Source organism: Capra hircus, chromosome 16 (genome assembly GCF_001704415.2).
Source record: "Capra hircus breed San Clemente chromosome 16, ASM170441v1, whole genome shotgun sequence".
NCBI lineage: Eukaryota > Metazoa > Chordata > Mammalia > Artiodactyla > Bovidae > Capra > Capra hircus.
In genome coordinates, this window is record NC_030823.1 from 45,334,745 (window position 1) to 45,361,216 (window position 26,472).

General features: G+C 57.2%; 2 protein-coding genes across 3 annotated transcripts; one reads left to right on the forward strand and one right to left on the reverse strand.

Annotated features, from left to right (window-relative positions):
* KLHL21 (kelch like family member 21) lies at positions 3,073–16,145 on the forward strand. The gene is made up of 4 exons (XM_018060419.1): positions 3,073–4,196; positions 6,599–7,004; positions 11,226–11,298; positions 12,799–16,145. The coding sequence occupies exons 1-4, from the start codon at positions 3,176–3,178 to the stop codon at positions 13,090–13,092; spliced, it is 1,794 nt and encodes a 597-aa protein (XP_017915908.1). The 5' UTR covers positions 3,073–3,175; the 3' UTR covers positions 13,093–16,145.
* ZBTB48 (zinc finger and BTB domain containing 48) lies at positions 18,072–26,296 on the reverse strand. 2 transcript variants are annotated; one of them, XM_018060417.1, is made up of 11 exons: positions 26,206–26,296; positions 24,916–25,612; positions 23,990–24,231; positions 21,066–21,180; positions 20,389–20,481; positions 19,984–20,070; positions 19,659–19,813; positions 19,128–19,264; positions 18,891–19,055; positions 18,524–18,612; positions 18,072–18,432 (listed from the first exon to the last, which is right to left on the reverse strand). In XM_018060417.1, exons 2-11 carry the CDS (start codon positions 25,603–25,605, stop codon positions 18,136–18,138), a joined length of 2,070 nt encoding a protein of 689 aa, XP_017915906.1. In that variant the 5' UTR covers positions 25,606–25,612; positions 26,206–26,296; the 3' UTR covers positions 18,072–18,135. The 2 variants fall into 2 exon arrangements, with proteins under 2 accessions (XP_017915906.1, XP_017915907.1); XM_018060418.1 differs by lacking the exon at positions 26,206–26,296 and having other exon boundaries at positions 21,066–21,177; positions 24,916–26,198.

The window sequence follows — 26,472 nt, forward strand, 5'->3', positions numbered from 1 at the left end:
CAAACAGCCTTGTGTAATTCAATGAGGCTATGAGCCTTCTTGTATGTTCTCAAAGAAAATAAAAAGGAGGTCACAGCAGCTTTTAAAATTATCTCAGTTACCTATTGTCCTGTCTGCCTAAAATCAGAATTCAAATACCAAGCAGTTTTCATTTTTTTAATGAAATGTTTTTATTTAATTAGGTATTTAATGAAATACATACCATTATTTGTTAAATCACATTGAATTATATTATCATAAAGTTACTTAGACCAGTTTCATGATTTTAGAAGGGGTACACTTTTAAAACATTCATGACTGAAGTTTAGTCTTTAAATACATTTTCCCACAAACTATTGCTTGTTGATTACAGTTAACACCTTCTTCACCAGACAGTGGTGTCTGTACCACACTAGGGTGCTGGAGAAGGAAATGGCACCCCACTCCAGTACTCTTGCCTGGAAGATCCCAGGAGCCTGGTAGGCTGCAGTCCATGGGGTCGCTAGGAGCTGGGCATGACTGAGCCACTTCAGTTTGACTTTTCACTTTCATGCATTGGAGAAAGAAATGGCAACCCACTCCAGTGTTCTTGCCTGGAGGATGCCAGGGACAGGGGAGCCTGGTGGGCTGCTGTTTATGGGGTCCACAGAGTCAGACACAGCAGCAGCAGCAGCAGCAGCAGCAGCAGCAGGGTGTTGGATGATATTTGAGAATTTTAAACCCCCATATTAATACAGTTTGCTGACTGTATGCATCACACTATCATACTGCAGTGAATGAATTTTTCACATTCCCATTTTGAACTCAAGAGATTAATGAGCAAAAGAAAGGAACCAAGTAGCATGCTTGGGTTAGCAGGTTATTCAAAATTCCAAACACAGCTGATAAGTCTAAATCTGTTCCTTTCTTTTCTAACTGCATTCCTTCATTGCCTTAGATTTATACACATATTCAAGTGCTCTCCTGTTAGGTCTAGGATATTAATAATATACTTTTTTTCCTCAAGAACTGAACTTTTTATTTTGAACTTTAAATATTCCTTTAATACCCAGGTTATATATGTTTAATATAGGACAACAGAAAATGCAGGCAAGCAAAAAACAAAATAAACCTAGCCACCTAGAGAAAAATGTTACCTTCACAGTTTCTTGGTAGGCATATAAACACATATAACAAATGGGGGTCACACAGGTAATCAGATTGTTTGCTTGACATTATAACACGAACATCGTTCCATTTTAATAGATAGCAACATCTATTCTTCAAAGTAAACCTGAAACAGTTAATCCCTGTTGTTGGGGATACAAAAAGTAGACTCAGTTCTTAACTACAGAAACATTATTGATGTAAAGATTTGATTTATACCAGGTGGATGGGTTTTGACCTAGAGGGACTGTAGTACTTTTCCCTGCAAACATCCCACTTCCTGGCTACTCAGACTTTCTTGTCACAAAGCCTGAGCAAGTAAGCTTATTGGCCCGGCTCCTGGACCCAGGAATGCTGCCGTTAATAGCTGTGTGAACAGTCCATCTATGGGCAACAGGCAGCCGGCCTGGGTACCTGAATGTTTTCTGACTTAGGGCTGTGCTTCCCACGCTGACATTCAGATCAGATACCTTCTCACGGCAAGATGGTGAGAGATTCAGGAAGAGAAAAGAAGGCCTACAGTTCACTTCTCCGAGATGGAATAAAATCAAGATGTCTTCTCCAAAGGCTGAGTCGAATGAGCTGGAATCAAGAAATGACAGTAGCTCCTGGTATGGCCCGCCTGCCCCAGGACACACGTGGGCAGAGTGAGGCTTCCATCGGGTGTGTTTGCCAAGCTTACAGGGTGGGGTGGGGGCTACCCAGTAACAGAAACCCAGGTTTCATCTGCAACACAAAAAGCCCAATAAGGGTCTTTTCTAAAAATGAGCAAATTCGTCCATTGAACTGAAAAAAAAAAAAATGGCTTCCAAGTGAGGGAATTTTTTCGTCTGGTTTCTTTGAAAGCAAAGTCCTGGTATTGTATCTACCGGAACCAAAGTAAGGAAGATTTCTTTCTTCGTGGTCACCCCACATGTGATGGTGACATTGAAGAGGCACATTTCTGGTTTTTAAGGCAGTCCCATCTGATCTTGAGCTGAGAGCCTGGTTCCCTCTGGGTACCTGGCGCCCCTCAAATGGAAGAGGAAAAACTTATTTTTTCCCAGGAATTATATTCTGGTGCTTCAGCTTTTTGTTCAGTTTAATAGTATATTCTAACGAATTCTCAAGGATCTTTCCTACCCTGTTTTCTGCCTTTCCTATTTCTATTACCAGGAGAGGAGGGGCTAGAAGGCCAGGGTAACCAAACACAGCCAGGGCAGGCCCCTCCCTTTCAGAAGGGAGCTCGAGCCTGAAAGGGTCTCTATGACTCAGAAACTAAAACTGCGCCTTGTGTGCTGACGAAAATTACTGACCGAGTTAGTCAAGTTAGAAACTCCTGCAGGAACACAGCGGAGCAGATTCCTGGCATCTGGCCCCGTGTCCCTCACGGATGCGCCAAGAAAACGTCACCTAAAGACTTTATACTTGTTCTTGCTTTAGTCTTGATTTGTAAAACATATTTCGTCGTTAGAAATCTGTCCCGAGATAGGGTTAACAAGCAACGCTTGGAACTAGTGGAATTCCAAAAAAAAAAAAAAAAAAAAAGCCATTGTACCGAGTCGCCCTGGAGCAGTTTGGGAAGTCTGGCGCAAAAGGGATGGCTTCGTTCGCCCCCACCGGGTTTTGTTCGGCAGCCGGGCCGAGTGGGTGATGGGCAGGCCCTCTGGAGGCCCCGGATTCCAGTGCACGGCAAGGCCGCCCCCTCGGAAAGGACACTTGTCACCCGGTGTCCCAGCCTTCGGCGTCGGCTGGAGGCCGCAAGAAGCCCCGGAAGGGCGGAGAGAGGGAGCTGGCGCAGGCGGCCGTGACTCAGCCTGGAGCGCGGGGGCGGGAGCGCGCGAGAGGAAGCGAGTCAGCGCGCTCAGCCTGGCGGCGGCGGCGGACCCAAAGGAGTTAAGTAGGCGGTGTTGGTGGCGCCCCGCCCCCGCCCGGCCCGGCCCCCCGGAGGCCGCCGCGCCCGGTCGTATTTATTGCGGCGGCTCCCAGCGCAGAGTGTCTCTCCGCTGGCCCCGGCCGCGGCTTTCCCGAGTACCGCGAGCAGCGGCCCCGCGCCCCTAGTCAAGGCGCCATGGAGCGGCCGGCGCCCCTGGCCGTACTGCCCTTCTCGGACCCGGCGCACGCGCTGAGCCTGCTGCGTGGCCTGAGCCAGCTCCGCGCCGAGCGCAAGTTCCTGGACGTGACCCTGGAGGCGGCGGGCGGACGCGACTTCCCGGCGCACCGCGCCGTGCTGGCAGCCGCCAGCCCCTACTTCCGCGCCATGTTCGCTGGGCAGTTGCGCGAGAGCCGCGCCGAGCGGGTGCGCCTGCACGGCGTGCCGCCCGACATGCTGCAGCTGCTGCTCGACTTCAGCTACACGGGCCGCGTGGCGGTGAGTGGCGACAACGCCGAGCCGCTGCTGCGCGCCGCCGACCTGCTGCAGTTCCCGGCGGTGAAGGAGGCGTGCGGTGCCTTCCTGCAGCAGCAGCTCGACCTGACCAACTGCCTGGACATGCAGGACTTCGCCGAGGCCTTCAGCTGCGCGGGGCTGGCGAGCGCGGCTCAGCGCTTCATCCTGCGCCACGTGGGCGAGCTGGGCGCCGAGCAGCTGGAGCGTCTGCCCCTGGCGCGGCTGCTGCGCTACCTGCGCGACGACGGGCTCTGCGTGCCCAAGGAGGAGGCCGCCTACCAGCTGGCACTGCGCTGGGTGCGCGCCGACCCGCCGCGCCGCGCGGCGCACTGGCCGCAGCTGCTGGAGGCCGTGCGCCTGCCCTTCGTGCGCCGCTTCTACCTGCTGGCGCACGTCGAGGCCGAGCCGCTGGTGGCCCGCTGCCCGCCCTGCCTGCGCCTGCTGCGCGAGGCGCGCGACTTCCAGGCGGCGCGCTACGACCGCCACGACCGCGGGCCCTGCCCTCGGATGCGGCCGCGTCCCTCCACCGGCCTCGCCGAGATCCTCGTGCTCGTGGGCGGATGCGACCAGGACTGCGACGAACTGGTCACCGTCGACTGCTACAACCCGCAGACGGGGCAGTGGCGCTACCTGGCCGAGTTCCCCGACCACCTGGGCGGAGGCTACAGCATCGTGGCGCTGGGCAACGACATCTACGTGACGGGTAAGTGGGCATGAGGGCTGATCAGGAGGACCCTGACCTGCTCACACCCGAACGGGGAAGCAGGCACTTTGACCTGCAAGAGAACCCGAAGTGCCTGGAACCACAGGCTGCACCTGGGTGCAGGTGAACACTTCCCCTCCCCCCGACTTGCAGGCACAGAAGTTTCTAGGGTTGGATACTTCAGCAAGAACCCCTTTGTGTTAGTGGGACAAGTACCGTCTGTGGCTCTTGCAGGGCTCGTCTGGGCAGCCCCCTCCTTGCCCAGGTGGTATCCCCATTTAGTGGCAAGACACTGCGGTAGCCTCCCTGCATGCTGCTACTAAGGCGCTTCAGTGTCCGACTCTGTGCGACCCCATAGATGGCAGCCCACCAGGCTCCGCAGTCCCTTGGATTCTCCAAGCAAGAACACTGGAGTGGGTTGCCATTTCCTTCTCCAACCCTGCACTATGAGTGCTTCCTTTTTCTCCCTAAGGAATCTGGGGACAGGCCAGGGACTGACATCCTGTGGTACATCCTTTCTACCCCGGTAGAGGGGATTTCTCCCTCCCAGCTGAGCAGCACAGTCCCCTGACTCACTCACTTGGTCACCAGTGACAGCGTTCTCTGGGGCTTGTACCTAGGCCCTGCGCTGTGGGTCACGTGGTGTTTAGGCTGCTCCCAGCCCAGCAACTGTAAACAGAGTCACATGCTAAGAGGTTTTCTTCCAATTACTTGGCCCAAACCCCAAAACACTGCCGAGTCATGCTGGGCGGGTCCCAGCCCGCCCCAGTCCTGGGCATCTCCCACATTTTTTATTAAAGATGAATCCCAGTTCAAACATGAGGCTCTCTCCATGCGTGGGTTGAGGAGGGGCGGTCTGTGCGAGGGCTATATAAGGAAAGAACCCGGCCAAGCATATGCTCAGGGCCTGCAGGGAGCTGGATTGGGCAGGGAGGCCTCAGCTGGGCCAGAGCAGCGCTGTGTCCAGCCTGGCACGTTAGTTCGGGAGAAAGCCAGCTCTGAGGTACCCGCCCTTCCCTCCAGGGTCCTGGGGGCTCTGAGCTGACAAGTTGGGCTCAACCCAGCCTGAGGACAGGCTCGGCTGTGTGGTTGCCACTCCAGGTCCTGCCTGAGGGTGGCTGCCATTCCAGGTCCTGCCTCCCCAGGAATCTGCCAGAATGGGTCAGTTCTCAGTCTGAGGTTGGCCTTGTGTTGTTGGGGAACCAACCCCCTTCAGCCCCACCCCACCCTCAGTGAACTCCCACAACTGGTCAGACTCGCCCCAACTTTGCACACCCTTCCATAAATGTCTCAGCTAATCCTTTGGGTTTGGACAGGTGGCTGGGTCATTCCCTACAGCTGCCTCTAGGGAATCTCACAGGGGCGAGGAGGCGGCTTCAGCTGCCTTTGACACAGTTCTCCTTTAGAAGGAAGAAGGGAGGCCGGGAGGACTTTACAAGGAGGCTGTCTTCTCCCTCTAAAAGCTCCAGGCTGTGAGCCGGGTAGAATGTCACGGTGGCTCTGCTCTGCCCTGTGGCCCCAAGCTTGGGACAGGGAGGGGAGTCCAACCCCCAGGGTTCTTGGGGTCCCTTCACCCTGTGAGAATCCTAATGTCCTAGGTGAGCCTGGTTTAATTTATGGCAATAGCCAGTACCACTGGGCTTTGTTTGTTTGCTTTTTAGCCCTTTTTTTGGACATATAGATGGAAAAGTAGACATCATACTTGCACAGCTTGATGACTTTTTCCAAACAAAACAAGTCAGTAGCTTGCATATAAATCAAGAAATAAACCCCAGAAGTTCACTCATAGCATCACCTTCTGTCTTGTTTCTTGCTGGCTGAGCGCTTAGGTTTCCTCTTAACTTAGCCTGGCCCAGCCTTGGTTAGGGGATGCCTAGAATTTAATGAAGAAGTCCCCAGGCACCCCACCGACATATGCTGTTTTTTTCTTTTTTTTTTGGCCAAGCACAGCATGCAGGATCTTAGTTCCCCAACAAGGAATTGAACCTGTGCCCCCTGCGTTGTGAGCTCAGAGTCTTAGCCACTGGACCACCAGGGAAGTCCCTCCCACCCTCATGACTTGTGGCTCCCTGGGAAAATGGATTCCAAGACCTGGTGCTCCCATCCAGTTGAGGTGTCTGAGTGCAGGGATCCAAACTGAGGTTACTGTGTACTCAGAATTGTGGCCTCTGGGCCTCCAGGTGGCCCACAGAGGTGCGGTGGTGTTTTTATGGCATGAAGCTGGACCATCCTCCTGGGCAACGGTCAGCCTATACCTGGCTTGAGCCCCTGGCTCGGGCCTTGGTAAGAGAGGATGTGTGTTTCATCCTTACTCTCTAGGAAGTTCAGGGAGTCACGGGTGGGTGACTCACCCTGAGTCGGTGTGGGCTAATCATCTATCTGCCCATTGTCCTCCCTGGCAGGCGGATCTGATGGCTCCCGGCTCTACGACTGCGTGTGGAGGTACAACTCAAGTGTGAATGAGTGGACGGAGGTGGCGCCCATGCTGAAGGCCCGGGAGTACCACAGCTCCTCCGTGCTGGACGGGCTGCTGTACGTGGTGGCTGCGGACAGCACAGAGCGCTACGACCACACCAGCGACTCCTGGGAGGCCCTGCAGCCCATGACCTACCCCATGGACAACTGTTCCACCACTGCCTGCCGGGGCCGGCTCTATGCCATCGGCTCCCTGGCCGGCAAGGAGACCATGGTCATGCAGTGCTACCACCCAGACACAGACCTGTGGTCCCTGGTGGACTGCGGCCAGCTCCCACCCTGGTCCTTTGCCCCCAAGACAGTGACTCTGAACGGACTCATGTACTTCATCAGGTGAGTCCCCAGGGGCCAAGGCCACTGGGTGCTCTTTTTTACTAGCTACGCACAGCTTCACTGTTTTCCCATTTCACAGATGAGGAAACTGAGGCCACACTGGGCTCTGAGGCTGGATCTTTCTGACCTGGAGCTGTGGTTCTGCCCCTCATTCCTTAGAGTGGTTTCTGTGGCCTCTTGGGACCCAAGTGTGATGGATGGAGCTAGGTCTTTGCAGAGAACTTTTTGAGAGTCAAAGATGCTAAATCAACTATGTCTCTTTGGCTAGACTTTGCCTGTGTATCACGCTAAGTTGCTTCAGTTGTGTCTGGCTTTTTGCGACCCTGTAGGCTATAGCCCATCGGGCTTCTCTGTCTTTGGGATTCTCCAGGCAAAAATGCTCGAATAGGTTGCCATTTCATCCTCCAGGGGATCTTCCTGACCCAGGGATCAGACACTTGTCTCCTGCAGTGGCAGGCGGGTTCGTTACCATTAGCGGCACCTGGGAAGCTGCTGCTGCTGCTGCTTCATTCGTGTCCGACTCTGTGCGACCCCATAGACGGCAGCCCACCAGGCTCCCCCATACCTGGGATTCTCCAGGCAAGAACACTGGAGTGGGTTGCCATTTCCTTCTCCAATGCATGAAAGTGAAAAGTGAAAGTGAAGTCGCTCAGTCGTGTCCAACTCTTAGCGACCCCATGGACTGCAGCCTACCAGGCTCCTCCATCCATGGGATTTTCCAGGCAAGAGTACTGGAGTGGGTTGCCATTGTCTTCTCCACCTGGGAAGCTGGGTCCCTCTAAAAACCCTAGTTGGTCTCATGTGGCCTTTACCAAAAGGAGCCACCTATCCTACCTTAGAGGGACTTTGAATCTTAATAAGAGGAGAGCTTTCTGGACACTTGAGTCTTTGGGAGGGGGAGCATGGCCTTGACAGACGGTTTGCTCATCAGCCGACTGGTGCCAGGTGTGAGGGACCAGGTGGATGGATTGACCTTGCCCCCTCTGCAGAAAGCAGAACTTCTGGGTTCAGTGCATCTCTGCAGATTCTGTCTCTTCCCTTCCTGCCCGGCCTGGCCCAGGGGGCTCATGAGTCTTGCTAAAAGAATGCTGTTCTCCCAGGATCCTGCCGCCACCCTGGACCAGGGAGGGGCCTGGTACCAAGCTGACCTGGAGCTCCCTGCAGGAACGATGACCATGGTTAGCCTGTTGGAATCCCCAGTTGGGTCGAGCTCTGGGTTACCTGCTTTAAGGGCATTTTCAAGGCTAGTCCCCCATGGCTGGCTAATAAGATGACACCGCTGTTGTCCCCCTTTCACAGGTGGCAGGGACAGAGGGGTAAGGGACTTGCTCACACCTGCAGGCTTTTATGTATATGTATGCGCTTGCATCAGGTCTTAGTTGCTGCACTCAAGATCTTTAGTTGCAGCAATCAGGCATGTGGGATCTAGTTCCCTGACCAGGGACCGAACCTGGGCCCCCTGCATTAGGAGCATGGCATCTTAGCCACTGGAGCACCAGGAAAGGCCCCCTTAGACTCTAAATGGTGGCACAGGGTTAAAACCAAGAACTTCCAACCCAGGTCCCATGTGCTGTCACCACATCCCAGCCTCCCTGGGCCCAGCTGTGGAGCTGGGCACCCGGTGGGTCAGCGTGCATTGTGGGTCTTGATGATTTGTCACAGCCAGATGCCCCCTCCTGATCGGCCAGTGGACATCCAGGGAGCTGGGAGCTTCCTACCTGCAGCTCACAGCTTCTGCATGTGTGTCACATATGCACACACGTACGTGCTTGTGTGTGTTAGTCCTTCAGTTGTGTCTGACTCTTTGTGACCTTATGGACTATAGCCCACCAGGCACCTCTGTCCATGAGATTCTTGAAGCAAGAATACTGGAATAGGTAGCCATGCCCTCCTCTAGGGGATCTTCCCAACCCAGGGATCGAACCTGGTTCTCCTGCATTGGAAGGCAGGTTCTTTGCCATCTGAGCCATCAGGGAGCCCTATGTGCTCGTAGGCCTGTGTATCTGCCTCTCCCTTCCCTGGCCTAGAGCCTGCCTGTAGCTTCAGACCCAGAGGGAAGGGGAAGGTGTGAATGACCATCCCTCCCTCCCCATTCCATCTGGGACTTTGAATCGGGAGCCTCCGAGGACAGGGACTGTGTGCTTCTTGGGCCACGCCCCTCTGACTGGCTGAGCCTGCCCTCCCCCAGACCTGAGGCTCGTTCCCAGTCTTCCTGGGAGAACACAGCTGGAACCCAGTGGTGTTGCTTGTCTCATGGTGGCCAGGCCTCCTTGATTCCCAGAAAGGTCAGGTCGGCTCCGAGGAAGCCCCAGAGACCCAGCCGGCTCCCAGCCCTGTTATAAAACATCACATCATCTGACCCTTCGTCCAGCTCTCCTCCCCGAGTCGTGAAAACCTCTTCAAAGTGGGGGTAGGGATGGCTATAAATATACCTTACGAGTGTGCCAGAACCTTCCTCAGAGTGCCAGGAACTTGGCCTCAGCCCCTCATGGCAGTTCCAGGCTGCGTGCCTTTGAGAACACCCTCCTACCCCCACCCCACGGTCCTAGAACAAGATATGCCCAAGGACCAGCGTGTGGGCCTAAGTCCCCAGCACCTTGGTCCTCCTGGTCGGGGTCACTGGTCAGCTGCTAAACCGCCCCACATGCTAACCTTAGGATGCCCCCACCCCAGACCCACTGTTAGCCTTCATACATGGTCACCTAGCCCATGGAGGGCCAGGTAGGCGGGCTTGACTCTGCTTATCACACCCACCCCCCCCCCCACCAGAGTTCCCACCAAACTTGGCAAGAGTGTGAGTGGTCTGGAAAGGCAGCCTGTTTGTCCCGTAAGTGAAGAGTGGGGATCTGGCCTCACCTGAGCATGTGGGTGAGCCCGGGGGCCTAGGTCTTGTGCACTTGAGCGTTCATGCACCCTGTCCACTTTGTTGGGCACCTCGGCCACGTCACCCCTGCTCACAAGGCCCCCTGTGGGGATAGCTCCTGTCTAGAAGAGGCTGTGACAAGGAGGTGTCCCACACTGTCTGTTGCAGCTGCCATTGGCTGTGAGCAGCGACCGGCAGCCCCCTCCCCTTAGCCATGCTCCACTTTGGTCCCAGTTTCACATGGCTCCCGGGCTGGGGTGTCCCAACCGCACAGAGGCAGGAGGCAAGAGCCTTGTTCAGCCTGGCGCCTTCTGACTGCAGCTTCTGTGTTCCTACAGCTGGGGAGGGCAGCCTAGCGGGTTCCCATGTCAACTATCATCATCTCATGGGCCACAACCTAAGAATGGTTTTTACATTCTGAAGTGGTTGGAGGAAAAAACAAAAAAAATCAAAGCGAGAGTCATACTTCCTGATGTGTGAAAGTTATGTGAAATTCAAAGCTGCGTCCATAAATAAGGTTTTATTGGAAGGCAACCAGCCCCTTTGCTTATACGTCTGTGGCTACATTTGTTCTCAGTGGCAGTGCTGGGGACCTGCCGCAGAGGCCGTCTGCTCCACAAGGCCTGAAGTGTTTACTCTCAGGCCCTTCTGCTAACCCTTGACCTGTGACCATCATCATCAACGCTACTATTTGGGAGATAGTGTTTTTTGAGGCTGTGCCTTCACATTTGAGTGAAGTCATCATGAGTGAGTCAAACAGGATTGAAGGAACCTGAGCCCAAAGTGGGGGGCAGTGCTGGTGTCCTCAGTCCTGCGATTCTGGTCACCCTGCTGGGCACCTAGGACGTAGCAGTGAACAGGGTGTGATGGGGGCTGGCGGCGGTGGGAGGGCAGTGGCTGAGGAACAGTCCAGGGCACAGGGGGGTGGGCAGTGGGGCAGGAGCCCTGGCCTAGACTGGTCAGCCCTGGAAGGCTGTCCTGAAGAGGAGGCAGAAGTCCAAATCAGAAGAATAAGTGGAGATTGGACAGAAGGGCCATGGTCAATTTCGGAGCTGAGGCTACCATGTGACCATAGTAGGGGGGTCAGGGTCGGCTGCATTGGTGCTGGGCTGCAGGAAAGGGTTTAAGTGTGATTGTTGGGTGTGTGGAACAAGGGTGGGTTCCAGCCTCAGAGCCGAGGTGTGGGGACTTGAAGTCCACCCCCTGAGCCAGGGGCAGGGTCCCACTGGCCAGTGGGCAGCCAAACAGCATCACAGAAGTCCCCAAAGGAGGTGGGCCTCGAGGACCCTCTCTCTAGCTCTCACCCCAGGGGCTTCCTACTCACTCTGACCTGCTCTTCCTCCTCGCCCCCTCCCCAGGGACGACTCCGCCGAAGTGGATGTGTATAACCCCACCAAGAACGAATGGGATAAGATCCCGTCAATGAATCAGGTGAGTTTGCAGACTCACCAGCATTGGGAGCTCGGGCTGGTCCTGGTTCCCAACCAGTGTCAGCATAGGTGTTTCGGGGTTCAGTCCCAGCCGGCAGGGGTCTATACTGGGCACTTCCCCAGTGTTGTCTCACTGCACAGCGGGCTCCTGCTGTCTTCAACTTGTGTTTGGGGGTCACTGAAACAGAGACCTTAAATAAGATCCCAGAGTCACACAGCTTAGTTCATCTGTTCAGACCAGAGTTCACTGAGTGCCTGCTGTGAGCCAGAGAGCAGGCTTGGATTGAGTGTTCCACAGAGGGACTGCAAGTGCAAAGGGCCTGGGGCAGGCCATGCCTGATATGTTCACGGAACAAGCCCTCAGCCTGGCATGGCTGGAGCAGAGTGAACACGGGGGCAACAGGGATGAGGTCAGACAAGGAGGTCTCTGGGGATTGACCTTGGGAGTACATTTATTGAGTACCTGCTGTGTACCCAAACTTCTGCTCCCTAATGGGGTGTGACTTTCTTTGCTTGTTGAGTTTCACAGTAAGATGGAACCAGGAAGATTTGGTAGCATTTGGCCACATGGGCACTTTCCTTATTCCCAGACACACATCTATACCCACCTCTCTATCTCTATTTTCTGTCTTTCTTAATACTTCTCAACCTGAGACTTCCCTGGTGGTCCAGTGGTTAAAACTCTGTGCTTCCACTGCGAGGGGCATGGGTTCAATTCCTGGTCAGGGAACTAAGATCCTAAATGCTATGTGGCACAACCTCCCCACAGCAAAAAAAGAATTTTCCAAACCTTCTCTCTTGATAACGCTGCATGACCAGTGTCATAATTTATAATGTCAGAGTTTATTTAACATCTTTACTGTTGCCAATTCTAACTTTGGTTGTCCCCATAATGAGCTACCGCACATGCGTGCTCAATTGTGTCCAACTCTTTACAACCCTGTGGACTGTAGGCTGCCAGGCTCCTCTGTCCGTGGGATTCTTCAGGCAAGAATACTGGAGTGGGTTGCCATTTCCTTCTCCAGGGGATCTTCCTGACCCAGGGATTGAACTCATGTCTCTTGTATCTCCTGCACTACCAGGCGGGTTCTTTACCACTGCACCACCTGGGAAGCCCATAATGAGCTACACGTACTCATTATAGCGATTTTGGGAAAGGTGGGATAGTCCAGTCTTGTGGTTCAGAGCCCAGACTCTGGATCAAGTCCCAGCTCTGCCACTGTCAGCCAAGTGTGGCTCAGTCTTCCCATCTGTAAGATGGGGAGAACGACTGTGCCTCTCTTACGGGGGTGATGCTGCTTGGAGGCCCTTGACCACCATTGGGACCAGCCATGGCATGTGACCCCTGGGCATGGAGCCCCTGTTTCCCAGCTGGGGTATAGGAAGTGCCAAGGCCACCCCTGCCAGGGGCCCCGGGCACCTTCCCCGCAGAGGGGGAGCTGTGGGGGCTCTCCCCTGCCCTGGCTGCCAGCCTCCCCTCACTGCCCACCTTGGCCCACAGGTGCACGTTGGGGGCAGCCTGGCCGTCCTCGGAGGTAAGCTCTACGTCTCTGGGGGCTACGATAACACCTTCGAACTCTCTGACGTGGTGGAGGCCTACGACCCAGAGACTCGGGCGTGGAGCGTGGTGGGCCGGCTCCCAGAGCCCACCTTCTGGCACGGCAGCGTCAGCATCTTCCGCCAGTTCATGCCCCAGACACCCCTGGGCGGGCGCGGCTTTGAGCTAGACGGTGGCAGCAGTGACATGGATGTGGGCCAGCCCCGGCCGCCACAGAACCCCGCCGAGCTGCACTAGCCCCGGCCCGGCCCGGAGAGGGCCTCAGTGCAGGTAACCTGGCACCTTAGGGGGCAGCACCCCCTTCCTTGTGCACAGGCCAGGTGGGGCCCACCGGGCGGAGTGTGGGCTCGGGGGCAGCCGAGCCAAGCAAGGCTCAGGATACGATACCTGGGAGCTGCTGTGCGTTCAGGGCCTCCTGGGGCCAGGCCAATGTGCACGCTCCTGCTCCTTGGTCCAGAAAGAGCTGCCTCCCTGTCAGCAGGCCTGCTGGGACCAAGGCTGGTGTGCGTGCCCCAGCTCCTTGGTCCAGGAAGAGCTGCCTCCCTGTCAGCACGTCTCAGGCTCCAGTGAATCCCCCCCGCCCCAGGCCCCCACCTCACAGATGCAGGCACACCCCTCCTGCAGTCACCACCTGTGCCTACTTGCCCGCCTGCCTGCCCCTGCCCTGGGAGAGCAGAACCCCAGCACTTCTGGGTGCAAGCAGAGAGGAGTCTGAGAACAGCCTCTTCGCAGATCCTGCTATCCAGAACGTGGAGAATCAGGCCGACGATGGCCCCAGGGAGGTCCCACACTCCATGGTCAGGGCTGGACAGCCGGCAGGCCAGCTCCACAGTGGAGGGGTCTGCCTGCCCAGCTCCTCAACCCTGCTGGGGCCTCGCACCGAGACATCCGCTATGGGTGGGCCTCCTGGAAGTAAGCTCAGACCTGGCGACACAGGGCGGGGAGTGGACAGGAGCATGGCCTTGAAGGGGGCCCAGCAGGACCTGCTGGGGGTTGTCTGTCTCCAGTGGACCTGGGCCGGGGCAGGTGCTGGGGTTCCTGTCCAGCCCACCTGCCAGTGTGGCCCCACATGACTTGGGGGCCTCCAGGACCTTCGTCCCAGGCTAGTGCGGGAGAGGACTAAAGGCTGCAAGTGCAAGGTCGTAGCTTCTCTCTGGGAGGCCCTGGGACTTTGTCGCTGAAGCCCCGCCAGGCAAACAGCTGTGGATGCCCTTGCCCAGGCAGCCTGAGCAGAGGAGAGGGTTGTTTCTCAAGGAACCTGGGGCGGGGCAGACTCTGTGGTTGATCACAAGGTTTCAAATGCAGTTGGCCTTTCCTTAAAGGAAGAGAGGGCAGCTAGAAGCAAGGTCTGGGTTTGATCTTTACTCTTCCAGGGCCACTGCTGAAGTTCTCTGCAGGGGGTTGGGGGGCTGGCATGTGCTTTGTGCCCTGCAGAAGCCAGGGCTTCTCTAGGTGGGTGCCTGGAGGAGCCCCTGTGAAACCCGGAGCTGGTGTCCCTGGTTCTGAGGAGTGTGAGTGTTCCAGTGGATGCTGGTCTTGGCCCCTCCAGGTCCCCAAAGAAGCCTTTGCTTGAATTTGTCCTCCTTCCCTTCGAAAGGGGAGGCTGTTTGTTTTCTTCGTTGGGTGGATATTCATCCATGCTCTCACCAAGGAAAATGTTTTCTCATCGTTACTTCCCAAGTGGCTCTTAACAATCCTTTTATTGGGCAGAAGCTGTGGGGGGCCCTGCCTTCCCCCTGTGAGGACCCTGGGGGAGCCATCGCTGTCAGGTTGACCGTCTTGCTCTGGAAACCCTGCTGGAGCAGCCACAGCCCAGAGCCAGCCCTTCAGGTTCCCTTGGGCCCTGCCTCAGGGACTACTCCCAGGCCCCACCCCACCCAGTGTAGCTGGCACAGTGGGAAGGTACGGGGTGGGTAGTTGGCGTTTCCTGCCTTGGGCCTTGGCCAAGATAAGTGCTTGCCCTCTGCTCCCTTGGGGACCCCACCCCCTCCCAGATCACCCCTCCTGGTCTGAGTGTCCTCCCTTGTGAATTGGGGCTGGCCTGCCCCCTCCCCCTAGGGTGGTTGCAGCCCTAGACGCTCCCCCTCCACTGCCCTCACTTCACTCCCCAGGGGTTACTGTGACCTTTCTTCCAGCCCAGGTGCCTGCCTGGTGGGCTAAGCCCACCTAGAGGTGGTCTGGCTCCGTGGAGTGGCCAACGTGGGTTCCCAGGCAGGCAAGGCTGCCCAGTGTGACGGCTCGTCTCCTGTGCGTGGCAGGGGGACAGCAAGGCCGGGGTGCTTGGGAGCCATGGAGCCCTGATTCTGTCCCAGTCACCAGTTCAGTGCCAGTCTGTGCCCTCCCAGGGGGTGTGACGTCATGCAGAGAGATGTGACACGTGACAGGTCATGGGGGTGGAGCAGGGACTCAGTTTCATGGGAAAGACTCCAGGCGCCCTTTCCGGGGCTGCCTCTGTGGAGGGCCTGGGCAGCCCACGAAGGCAGGAGGGGGGTGGAAGGCAGCATGTGCCACAATCACTGGAACTCCCCCTACCACCCCAGGCAGGCAGGGCTGTTCCTCTGTGTCAAGGGCAGGAATCTCCACAGGCAGTGGCTTATGGGGAGGCCTTTTGCTGGGACTGCAGACACTCATGATTTCCTCCTAAATCAGCGTTTGTCACCCTACACGGCGTTCTGGTCAGCGCCGAGGGCCAGAGCCTGGGCCTTTGTCTGGTCTTTGCTGTTTTTGGTACTTCACTGTGTGACCAGCCATCCCACTCGCCGGTGGTGACTCAAATGATGGTTTGGGGTGGGGGGCGGCAGTGATGTTCACTTCCTAGAAACTCCCCAGGTCCCCACCCCCAGATCCTGCCTTGGGAAGGGGAGGCACCAGCCTCAGCAACAGCAGGCTCCGGCTGGGGGTCCAAGAGCAGGGTCGACCCTTCCCCTGCCTGCCCTCTGTGCTCCGCTGCATCACTGCACACTGACAGGCGGGGCAAGCCTGCGAGGGACCCTCTACGTGTTAGATGTACATGACTGAGTCTGTGAGGCAAGTTAAGTTATGAGAGTTCGGTGACTAGTATTTAATGCTGATCTACTGTTATAAAGTATTCTATATTTATACGACTTCAGAGACTCTTCTGGACTAGCACACCCTCCCTCCAGGGTCCGACATCCAGTGCCAGCCCCCCAAGCGTGGGGCAGGTTTGCATATTTATTTGTCTGTTCGTTAGGCTTCTGTGTCTGGGATCCTGTTAAGGTTTTAGGATACTTTCAATACATTAGCTTTTTGAAATAAAAATGTTTCCTATATGTTTGGTGTCATCGCCTCCATCCTGCTGCTGCCGGGTCTTGGAGCTTTATAGGCTGAGGCCAGGCACATGGGGCAAGGGAGCAAAGGAGCACTTGAGGAGCACATTTAATACTCGTTAACACGGCTGCCCCTGTACCCACAGGGAAGGGTGTCGAGGTTGAAGCACCCAGGACTTGTGCTGGTGGTTTTGGGGGCAAAGCCTTTCAAGCCCTTTCTTGTCTCTGTCATTACAAGGCAGGAAGTAGTGGAAAAAGGAGGCTGAGCCCTGGAGGTGGGAGGAAGGCGGGTGGTGGAGGCCAAGAGCTGTTTCAGCCTCCTGACTCTACTTCAGGGCACTCTGCCCACTGCCTTGTGCCCCCTTCCTGAAAGTGGGGTCCCAAATGGTGGTGAGATCCCTATCTCTGCAGCAGGTAAACCCCGGGCCCTTAAAATAGAAGATCCCCCTAGAAGAGGCTGAGAAGCTTGGAACATTCCTCATGTCTGCAGAGCCCACTGAACCCAAGGAAGCAGTCAGTGCCCAGCCAGGAAGGGGGAATCTTGAGGCCAGGTCCACCTCAGTCCCCAGGCCATCTGCAGTGGCTCATGACCCGGCTGGCAGTCACTGCACTTGGTTATCTTTACCTCTTTACCTGGTGGTCAAGGAGTAACAGAAAAGGCGGCTGGATGGGTTCTGGTTCTAAAACGGAGTTTCCTTCCTCAAATCTAGGGTGTTCAGCACAGGATGGGGCAGGTGCCTCGGGAATCCTCCAGTGAGGTGGTGAGTGGTGGGTCATGATTGTCACTGCCGCTGACTGCACACTCTGCTAAGCTAAACAGTGAGCAGAAGGGCACACTTCGGGTGAGGCAGCTGTGAACGTGTGCAGGTTCCAACACCCCCACTGAGTGGTGGGGTCCACGTTCCCTAGCCTTGACCCTGAGGAATGATGTGTGGTGACTGCCTGGACTGGCACGATGTGGCGGGGTGACACTGTGGACAGGCAGCTTTGGCCTGTTGGGACGTGTGCTCTCGGCACTCAGCTACCATGCTCTGGTGGAGCCCAGGCAACCCCTGGAGGGGCACCCGGCCCACAGCCAGGGCCACCTTCTCAGGCACACACAAGTGAGCCGTCTTGAGAGCAGACCTGCCCCCCCAGCCCGTGGGCAATTCTGGGTGGTCTGTTACCCAGTCCTGGGACTGGAACAGCAGGCTCCCTCATTTAATCCTTCTCTATGAAGCATGCACTGTCACTTATTCCATTAAAAATAAGGAAATGAAGCGCTTAGTCACTTGCCCCAGGTCACAGACATCACGAAGGAGCTAGGGAGGAATAGGTGCAGGCAACTGGCCTCCTGAGCCCATGCACTTCTTCCCATGGCTGCAGAACCTGGGTGCTACCTGGGCCTCTGGCCTTCTAGGCCTGGCCTTGCCAGTGGCTCAAGCCAGCCTCCTGGACAAGCTTCTCCCCAGGGAAAGTTCCTGCCCATAGTCTCTCCACCAACCAGGATACAGAGTATGCTTAGCTGCAAGCCTGTCCTCCAGCCCCAGATCTGCTCAGCTGCATGATCACTGGGTCCCCGTCTTGGCCAGCCACCATCATCAGGACCCTGGCCACCCTGTTTTGACTCCAGAGGCTGAGTGATAAATTCCACCCTCACTAGCTGGCATTGCCAAAGCTATACAATAGGAACGCTACTGCTCCATCTGGTCCAGTTCTAAAACCCAGACGGGAGAAAAATTAGAGTGCCCCGAGCCAGAGGCTTAGCCCCAAAGCTACCAACCCACGTTTCACCCATGGGGTCTCCTAACAACCTGGGGAAGCTGCTGGCCAAGATCTGGGGTGCACAGATCAAGCAGTGCCCCACTTCTTCTAGAGAACACGTTGGGAAAGCAGCTCCTCCCGGAGCCCAGGTTCCTGGGGAACAGACCACTGGATGGGCTGGAATGGTCGAGTCCAAAGCCCTGTGGTTTATTGGGGGCTGGGGCCAAGTGGACCGTGCACGGGTCGGGGGCTATGTGTCACAGTCTTCAGGGATGGCGGCCGTGATGATGAGCGAGGGCTCCATGACGCCCGCGCCCGCGAAGCTCTCCTCCGCACACAGTCTCTGGCCAGGGAGCTGGGAGGCCAGGCTGCCATGGGCCAGTGACTCCACGATGACCTCGGCTGAGCCCACCTCCAAGTCGGGGGGTGGCTGGAGCGCCACCACCACCATCTTCTCGTCCTCAATGACCAAGTTCCGGAGCTTGCGCTGCCTGGGATTGTAGTTCTCCACCCGGTCATGGATCTCCATGTGCCTCCGCAGGTGGGCCTAGGGGTTAGGGGGACTCAGGCTGGGTGCAGAGGGAGGAGGGTTCAGGGGCCCGAAGGGGCAGGAGGAGGCAAGCCAGCCCCCGGCCTACCTGCCGGGTGAACTTATAGCCGCATTCGGTGCACTCGAACTTCCTGACCCCCTTGTGTCTCCTCACGTGCACGCGCAGCTGCTCCACAGCTACAGGAGGGAAGGGCCGGGGTTAGAGGAGGGAGGAAGGGGATGGGCTTAGCCCTGCCGGCTTCTCGGGCGGCACCCTGTAGTCACTGCTGCCTGGGGCCCTCGGGAGCCTCCACCCGCTCCCTGCTGGCAAGAGGGTTCTGCTGCCAAGGAATGTGTGACAGCCACTGCTGCGCCCAGCCTCTCCCGGGGACCCCTCCACCTCTGACCAGGGGAAAGGGCCTAGCCCTCTCCGCCCAGGGCAGGGCAGGGCGATGGCCTAACACAGGCCCAGGTACCTTTGAAGGTCTTCCCACAGATCTGGCAGAAGTGGGGCCGGCCCTCCTGGTGGCGGCTGGCCACGTGCCTCAGCAGGGGCCCCTTCTCCGTGAAGCGCTGCTCGCAGAACTCACAGCTGAAGGGCCTCTCGCCAGTGTGGGTGCGGTTGTGCTTGTCCAGGCTGGCTGTGGGGAAAAGGAGAGGGGCTCAGCCGCCGGGCCTCAGCCCCGGGCCAGGGAGGGGCCGGCCTGCCTCACCTTGGGTGCGGAAGGTCTTGCCACAGAGGTGGCACTGGAAGGGCTTCTCGCCTGTGTGCGTGCGCAGGTGCATGTTGAGATTGGCCTTCTGGGTGAAGGCGTGGCTGCAGAACTCACAGACGTATGGCCGCTCATTCCTGTCCAGGCGGGGACACAGGCATCACCAAAAGAAGCCGTCCCCTTGGTGCCCCTGCAGCTGGGAACACACCTGATCCCAGAGCCAAGGAAACAGGCCAGGCTGAGGCCAGCCTGCCTGAGCTGTGAGAACAGACTTGGGTTGCCCGGGGAAAAGAGGGCATGAGCTCCATCCCGGGAGCCATGGGACACCAGGACTCTGCCCAGGGAGGCCCAGAGCCTTGTCCTGCCTGAAATCCCCGCCCCCAGACTGCCTGCCTGGCAAGCTGCCTCATCCCTCAGGTCCTCCCCTCCAGAAAGGCTGCAGGCTTTGGACACAGGTAGGGGCACTCTGGCCCCTGTGAGTGGCAGCAGGGCCAGGCCTAGGGAGGACGGCCCCGGGGAGGATGGTCCCACCTGTGTTTGGCCTTGATGTGCATTTGCAAGCCATTCCGGCTCGAAGCCCGGTGCCCGCACTCCTCGCACACAAACAGCTTCTCTCCACGGTGCTTGAATGCCTCATGCAACTGCAGCTCCGTCCGGGACAGGAAGCACTTGGCACAGGTGGGACACTACGGGACAGAGTGGGCAAGGCCAAAGTGAGGAGCAGAGCTGCCCTGGAGTCCCTGCCCTGGGAAACCGCACAGCCTGCCCACTCTAGACCAGCCACACCACCTCCCTGAGCTGGCTCCCGGCATCGCAGTGGGCCCGGCCCCCATCCTTGGCGCGGCCTGGCACTTACCGCATGGGGCTTGGGGGCTCCATGCAGCTTGATCATGTGACTCTGCAGGTCCTTCTTCTGCATGAACTGCTGGGAGCAGGAAGAGCACTGCAAGACAGGTCACAGTCACCTCTGAAGCCACCAACAACACTGGAAGCCGGGTCACCCCAGGGCTACTGGGGCAGGAACCCAGAAGCAGGGCCCAGCCTGAGATGCTCGGCCTCGAGCAGGTGTGAAGGTCACACCCAGGCAGAGGCTGAGGTTGTCTTCCAGTGACGGAATCCCGCCCAAAGACACAGGAGCACTGAGCAGGTTGGAAGGAGAGGCCCCGACACCATCCCACATGAAGGGCTAGGCAAGGCGGGTGGGGTGGAGATCCTGGGGCCGCCCCTCGGCCTCCAGCGTTGGGGACAGGCCGAGCCTGACCTTGTAGGGCATCTCCCCCGTGTGGGACACCATGTGCACCCGCAGCTCCATCCTCCGGCGGAACGTCTCCTGGCACACGGAGCATGTGAAGACCTGGCAGCGTGAGGGGCAGGTGGGGCTGGCGTCACCGGGGGGAGGGCCTCTGCCCGGGCTGCCACTCACTGCTGACAAGGGTCTGCCCAAGGGGGTGGGGGTGCTAGGGTGGGAGAGGGCAACACATAACCTGCTTGCCTGACCGTGACTATTGCTGAGTGCTACAAGCCCACCACGCCAGGCTGGGAGTCAGACCAGGGACAAAGGCTGAATGGCCTCACCTGTGACCCCCACCCTGACTGGTGACCAGCCTCTAGGAAGCAGGGTTTAGCCCACCAGGGGGGTGGGGGGAGGTGGCCAGGTGGCCTTTCTCAGCAGTTACCCCCCTTCTCCAAACCCCAGGAACACCAGGCAGGCAAACCCAAGATACCTCCTACAGTGTCCCTTCTGGGCTTGTCCCTTCTGCCCTTGGTACCTGTGTCCCCACTGTCATACCAGGGAGGGGACCAATGACATCCAAGGACCCTGCGGCTCTCGAGTCTACAGTCCTGTCAGGCCAGTCCCCTGGGGGCCCCTCCCAGGTGGAAGAGAGACAGAAGCCAGCATGCACCTGCCCAGCAGGACCCCGGCTGGCCCTCAGGTACCTGTTCTGAGCGGTTCATGCAGTTCCGGGCTTCATGCTCCAGGAGGTTCTCCTTCCGGAAGTAACACTTCCCACATTTGGGACACTCAAAGGGTTTCTCCCCAGTGTGTTTCCTGCTGGGAGAAGCCACGGAGTGTGGAGGCTGAGTGGACTCGCCGCCCTGCCTCACACAGGGCCCGCTCTGGCACCTCTGCTGAAAGTGCTGAGCTGCCCGCGCTGACACCTGAGGCTCTCCACGTGGCTGGTGAAGCTGTGGGGTGCATCCAGAAACCCTCCTCCCTCCTGGAGACTCCGCAAGGCAGGGGACAGCTCCCCGCTGTAGGGGACACCCCAGAACCACAGGCTGCTGGGAGGCCCAGCTGCAGTGTCTCTCCAAAGGCAGAAATAACCTCTGGGCCCCGACTCCCTGGAGAAACCTCTCAGCCTGCCTGGGATTTCTGTGAACTTGGCCTTCGAAACTATGGCCACAGTCTGACACCTCGCCTGGCCTCTGGGCTACCACCCAGTGTGGCTGCACCATCCCCAGGCCACTGCCTGGGCCTCCTACCTGGTCCTGTGCTCCACGCAGGCCTCCCAACAAGTTTTCACTTTAGGAGTCAGATGGACCCTCGAAGATAACCAAATCTCATCACCTTACTCAACACTTGGAATCTGGCCCCGAGAAAGGCCTGTTGCTGCCCCTTACCTTGCTGCCTCCCTCCCACCCCAGAGCTTCTGTTCCAGCTCCCCTCCAGCCCAGAGCTGCTCCCCAGCCATCTGCAAGCTTCCTCACTTCCTTGAACCTGCTGGGTAGTCTCCTGTCTTTACAATTGCAACCTGACCCGACCCTCAACTCCCCAGGTACTCCTCCCTAGCCCTCCTATCCTTTTCTTTTTTCCCATGGCACTTCTAGCCCTTCAGCACACTGCAGAGTCTCTTATCTGGTCGTTCAGGGTCTCACCGCCCTGCTGGAAGGCAAGCTCCACAAGGCCCCTTTGTTCTGTTCATGAAGGTATCTGAAGTGCCTAGCCACCTGGCAGACAACTCACTGAATGAACTAAGTGAACCCTGACCTCAGAGCCCGGAATGGTGTGGGAAGAACACTGACAGCCTGCCACAGGCACTCTTCTCTCATCCCTGCTGATACACTGACCGTCCCCCGCCCACAAGACCTCAGTTGGCACCTCAGCTGGCACCCCCTCCTAGTTCTTAGGTCAGTCCAGTGGCCTACAGCATAAGATGAGGACAGGGCTGGTACCTGCACCCAAGTTTCACACTAGGGAGTGTGCAGGCAGACAGAGGTCACCCCAGGGTGACTGGCCCAAAGGCTCCACTAGCAGCAGCTGCCCCCAGAGCAGGGAGAGCAAGGGGCCTCTGTCCTCAGTTCCAACTCCATTCAGTCACCAGGGGCCTCTGAGAGTGTTGTAGTGAGAAAACATGCATAGCCCAGCCTGGCTTGGCAAGACATCTGTCTGGGGCTGAAGAGGGGCAGGAGCGGAAGGCACATCGCCTAGCTGCCCTCCATGGAGGCCCTAGGAAGAGCAAGGCCACGGGAGCAGTGCCTTCCACAAGGATGCGTGGGATGATGGGAATACTCCAATGCTCCACATCCATGCTGTGGCCTTCGTTCAGCAGCAGGGGCTGCAAGTAGCTACTGAGCACTTGAAATGAAGCTAGCATGACTTAGAAACTAAACTTATTTAATTTTAATTACTTTTAAGTTAAAAAAGCTTCCTGTGGAATCTGATTACCTTTGAGAAATGGAGTATCTCCTGCCAGATCAGTAAACAAGGATGTCACAGGCACCAGTCATTGTAGCCCTCCAAGGAGAGCTAGTGAGACCTAAGGGAACTCAGAAGAATACTTGCTATCTGCAGCCATCAAAAGGCAGCCACTTCCTGAGGTGAGCCCCAACAATACTCAAGATGTGGAAAAACACAGCATACTTGTCCCAGATAGCTGAGGTGCATATCCAAGGAGTGAGTTCAGTGAGCCCAGAAGCTTACATTATTCCCATACATAAAAAAGTGCACAATTCCTTAACTTGGGATATCTCGTTTTCTTAAACAATAATCTTTTGATGTTCAGACTATATACCCTTGGTTTCAAAATTTTCTATATAACCTGGCTCCTCCCTTCGCTTCCTCAGAGCAGTTCTCTCAGGGTTACTTGAGATGCTGCTGCCTCCTGGGCTTGAAGTCCTAAAAATTCCCACTGAGTAAAACATAACTCTCAACTTTTAGGTTGTGATTATTTTTTTAGTCAACACCTTACTGGACACAGCAGCTTTCGACAAAGGGTCCCTAGTGCTCCGCTAACACCTGAGACTTAACCTGTCTGCAGAAACGCAGGCGGCACCCACCCTATAGATGGACATCTTAGCCCCAGGCCCACACTGCCAGGCTTCAGTAACATCTGTGGTCAGGCCTCAGCCACAGCATGGGCCCTCAGGCTGCTCTCTCCTCCTCGGGAGAAGCCTGCTGGAGGTCAAGGTCCACAGTGGGTGGAGCCTGATGTAACAGCTGCTTCAGGCTGCTTCAATCCTGTTAGACTCTTTGCGACCCCTTGGACTGTGGCCAGCCAGGCTCCTCTGTCCATGGGGTTCTCCAGGCAATAATACTGGAGTGGGTTGCCATGCCCTTCTCCAGGCGATCTTCCGTCTCTTACGTCTCCTACATTGGCAGGCGGGTCCTTTACCGCTAGCACCAGCTGGGTGTCCCCAGACCCGCTCCCAGCAGAGAGCTCACAGGAGGGGGAGGAAGAAGGAAGCCATCCAATGTCAGAGTCTCACTCCCCAATGGTCAGAGGATACCAATGCCAGGCACTGTGTGGGTCTGAGATGGCACCCCAGCCCCCCTACGTGGGCCACAAGTGGGGAGCGCAGGCCCCCTCCCCCAACACGGGAACAGCAGATGGGAAAGGAAAATAGAAAAACAGAACGTTTACCTGTTGTGGACTTTTAGGTAATATTTGCTGAGGAACTTTTTATGACATGTGGGGCATTCAACTGGCACCGCTGTACCTTTTCTGTTCTCAGCAGGCTCGGCTGCCAGGGAACCTGCGCTCCGGGCCGGCTCGGCAGCACAGGGCTTTCTGATTACGTTTGCTTTCCTCTTGCTCGGCACAGTCTCAGTTTCAGAATCATAATCGCCATCCCCGTCGTCCTCAACTTGAACCACCACCTCCCACTAGAGCAGAAGAGGCAGCAGGAGGGGGTGAGGTCACCAAACTGAATCAGCAGGGGTTCTGGGGATGGGTCTACAGGGTGGCCAGCTCCATCCGGTTTCATCCCAAGTCCCAACCCAGGCCTATCCCCGGACGCGTCCGTTCCTTCATCAGTGCCTGTTCCCTTCAAGGTCCCAGGGCAGCAGCAACATCCCAATCCCAGGTTTGAGGGCAGGAGCTCTGTGGGTAACTGGAAGTCCGCCTGGATTTCACTTCCCTGGGGAAACACCTAATGCCGCCCACATCTGCCCCAGGAAGCTGCCAACCACAGACACAACTGGCAGGAAGGTCAGCCTGAGGCTGTGGGATGGAGCTGGCTTCCTGCATTTGGAGATATCACATCCGACTCTGCAACCCCATGGACTGTAGCCCATCAGGCTCCTCTGTTCATGGGATTTCCCAGGCAAGAATACTGGAGTGGGTTGCCATTTCCTTCTCCAGGGGATCTTTCTGATCCAGGGATTGAACCCACATCTCCTGCCTTGACAGGCAGATTCTTTACCACTAGGCCACCTGGGAAGCCCTATATTTGGAGAAAGTCTGTTCTAAACCCACAAAACAGACTGTACCTTTGGGTCCAGATTACCCCTGCAAAGTATCAGTCCCTTCTCCCCATCTCCCCTTCTCCAACACCCTGAGCACAGTACCTCATTAGTCCCGCCCTGCAGCTGGACACCTTCAGCTTCGAAGGGCCTTGGGGGCACTTTGCAATCCTCAGGCTCCTTGTCCCCAGGGGGACAGAGCTTCAGGGCCTGCTTGAGTTTCCCACGGAGAAAGGATGGGCTCTCACTCTGAGCAGGGAGGCCAAGCCGGGGCCTCTGGGGGCTGAGACTACTGCTGACCTCCGGATCCCCGGGGATTTGACCCAGAGTCCTTGAAACTTCCTCCTTCTCCACACCCGCAGACTCCTTGAGGTGGCTGTTCACATCCCGGGGGGCAGGTTTCCCGAGCCCACTCTGGCTACTTGCTGGCTGTCCCACTGAGGCTTTGGGCTTGAAGCTCTGGCACAACTCCACAGCCTCTGGCACTCGCAACTCCCTGGCTGCCAGGAGCACCTGATCCCGGTTCCCCGAGGTGAGGGCGAGGTGGCCGGTGTAGAAAAAGTCCAGCAGGAGGCCAAAGATCTCGGCAAAGCCCGCAGGGAGGACGACACTGCCCCCTGAGCCATCCCCGTAGAGGCTCTGGAAGAAGTGGCTGCAGCAGGCAAGAACACTCCAGTGTGCCTTGAACACCAGGCCCCCCACATCCAGGGTGGCATCGCAGTACTGGCCCCGCTCCCGCTGCTTGTTGAGCTCCTGCAGAACCCTCACGCTGTGCTGGACGAATGAGCCGTCCATGGTCCCTCTGAAGGGAAGAAACACGGCAGTGACACTGACCAGTCCAACCCAGAGGCAGCAAGAGAAAGCCCCTGGAGCTGAGGCCAGGGTAAAGGGAGACAGATTCTATTCATTCACGTTTATTACAACCAGGACGTAGATCAAGGTTAGAAGGTGCAAGCTGAGGCAGGAAGGGACTGAGAGCCTCCCTGGGGGCGGGGTCCAAGCAAACAGGCCATATCGGGGGTGGGCAGAGAGTGTGGGTGACGGGGGTGCGGGAGGACTAGGTGGGGACACAGTCGCGAAAGGGTGCTGGTGGGAGGAAATCAAAAGTTTGGGAAAAGAGGCGCTGAATCAGCGCGAACTTATCAGCCTGGCACAGCGAGAGGACCGGAGGCAGGGGAGGACAGTGGCTGCAGACAGGTGAGAGGAACCCACGCCGCGCCCACACGTCTCGAGCAGCCGGGCGGAAGGCGGCCGCGGTCACACTCCATCAGCAGTCTCGGCGGCCCACAGCGCCCCCTCCCTCGTCCCTTGCCCCTCAACCTCCTCACCCTGGCCCATGCTCCCTACGCCTACCCCTCCAACCCCAAGCCAGATAGCCCATACAACCCCACTGACCAACTGCCCCGGCCGTACGTGCCCGGCGAAAGTGCAGAGACGCCGCCGTCGCCGCCGCCGGACGTGACGTCAGGGCGCGCCGGCCGGGGCGGGACGCCTCGGGGGCGCAGGCCTTTACCTCCGAATCCAGCCCCTTGAGGCGGTACCACATAGATAGCAGCCAATGGGATGGAGAGAGAGGCAGGACCAGTCCAGTTCCCCCCGCCCCTCGGCATTGGGCCCGCCTCCCTGGGTTGCCTAGCAACGCCAAGCGGGCCTTTCGGTCTC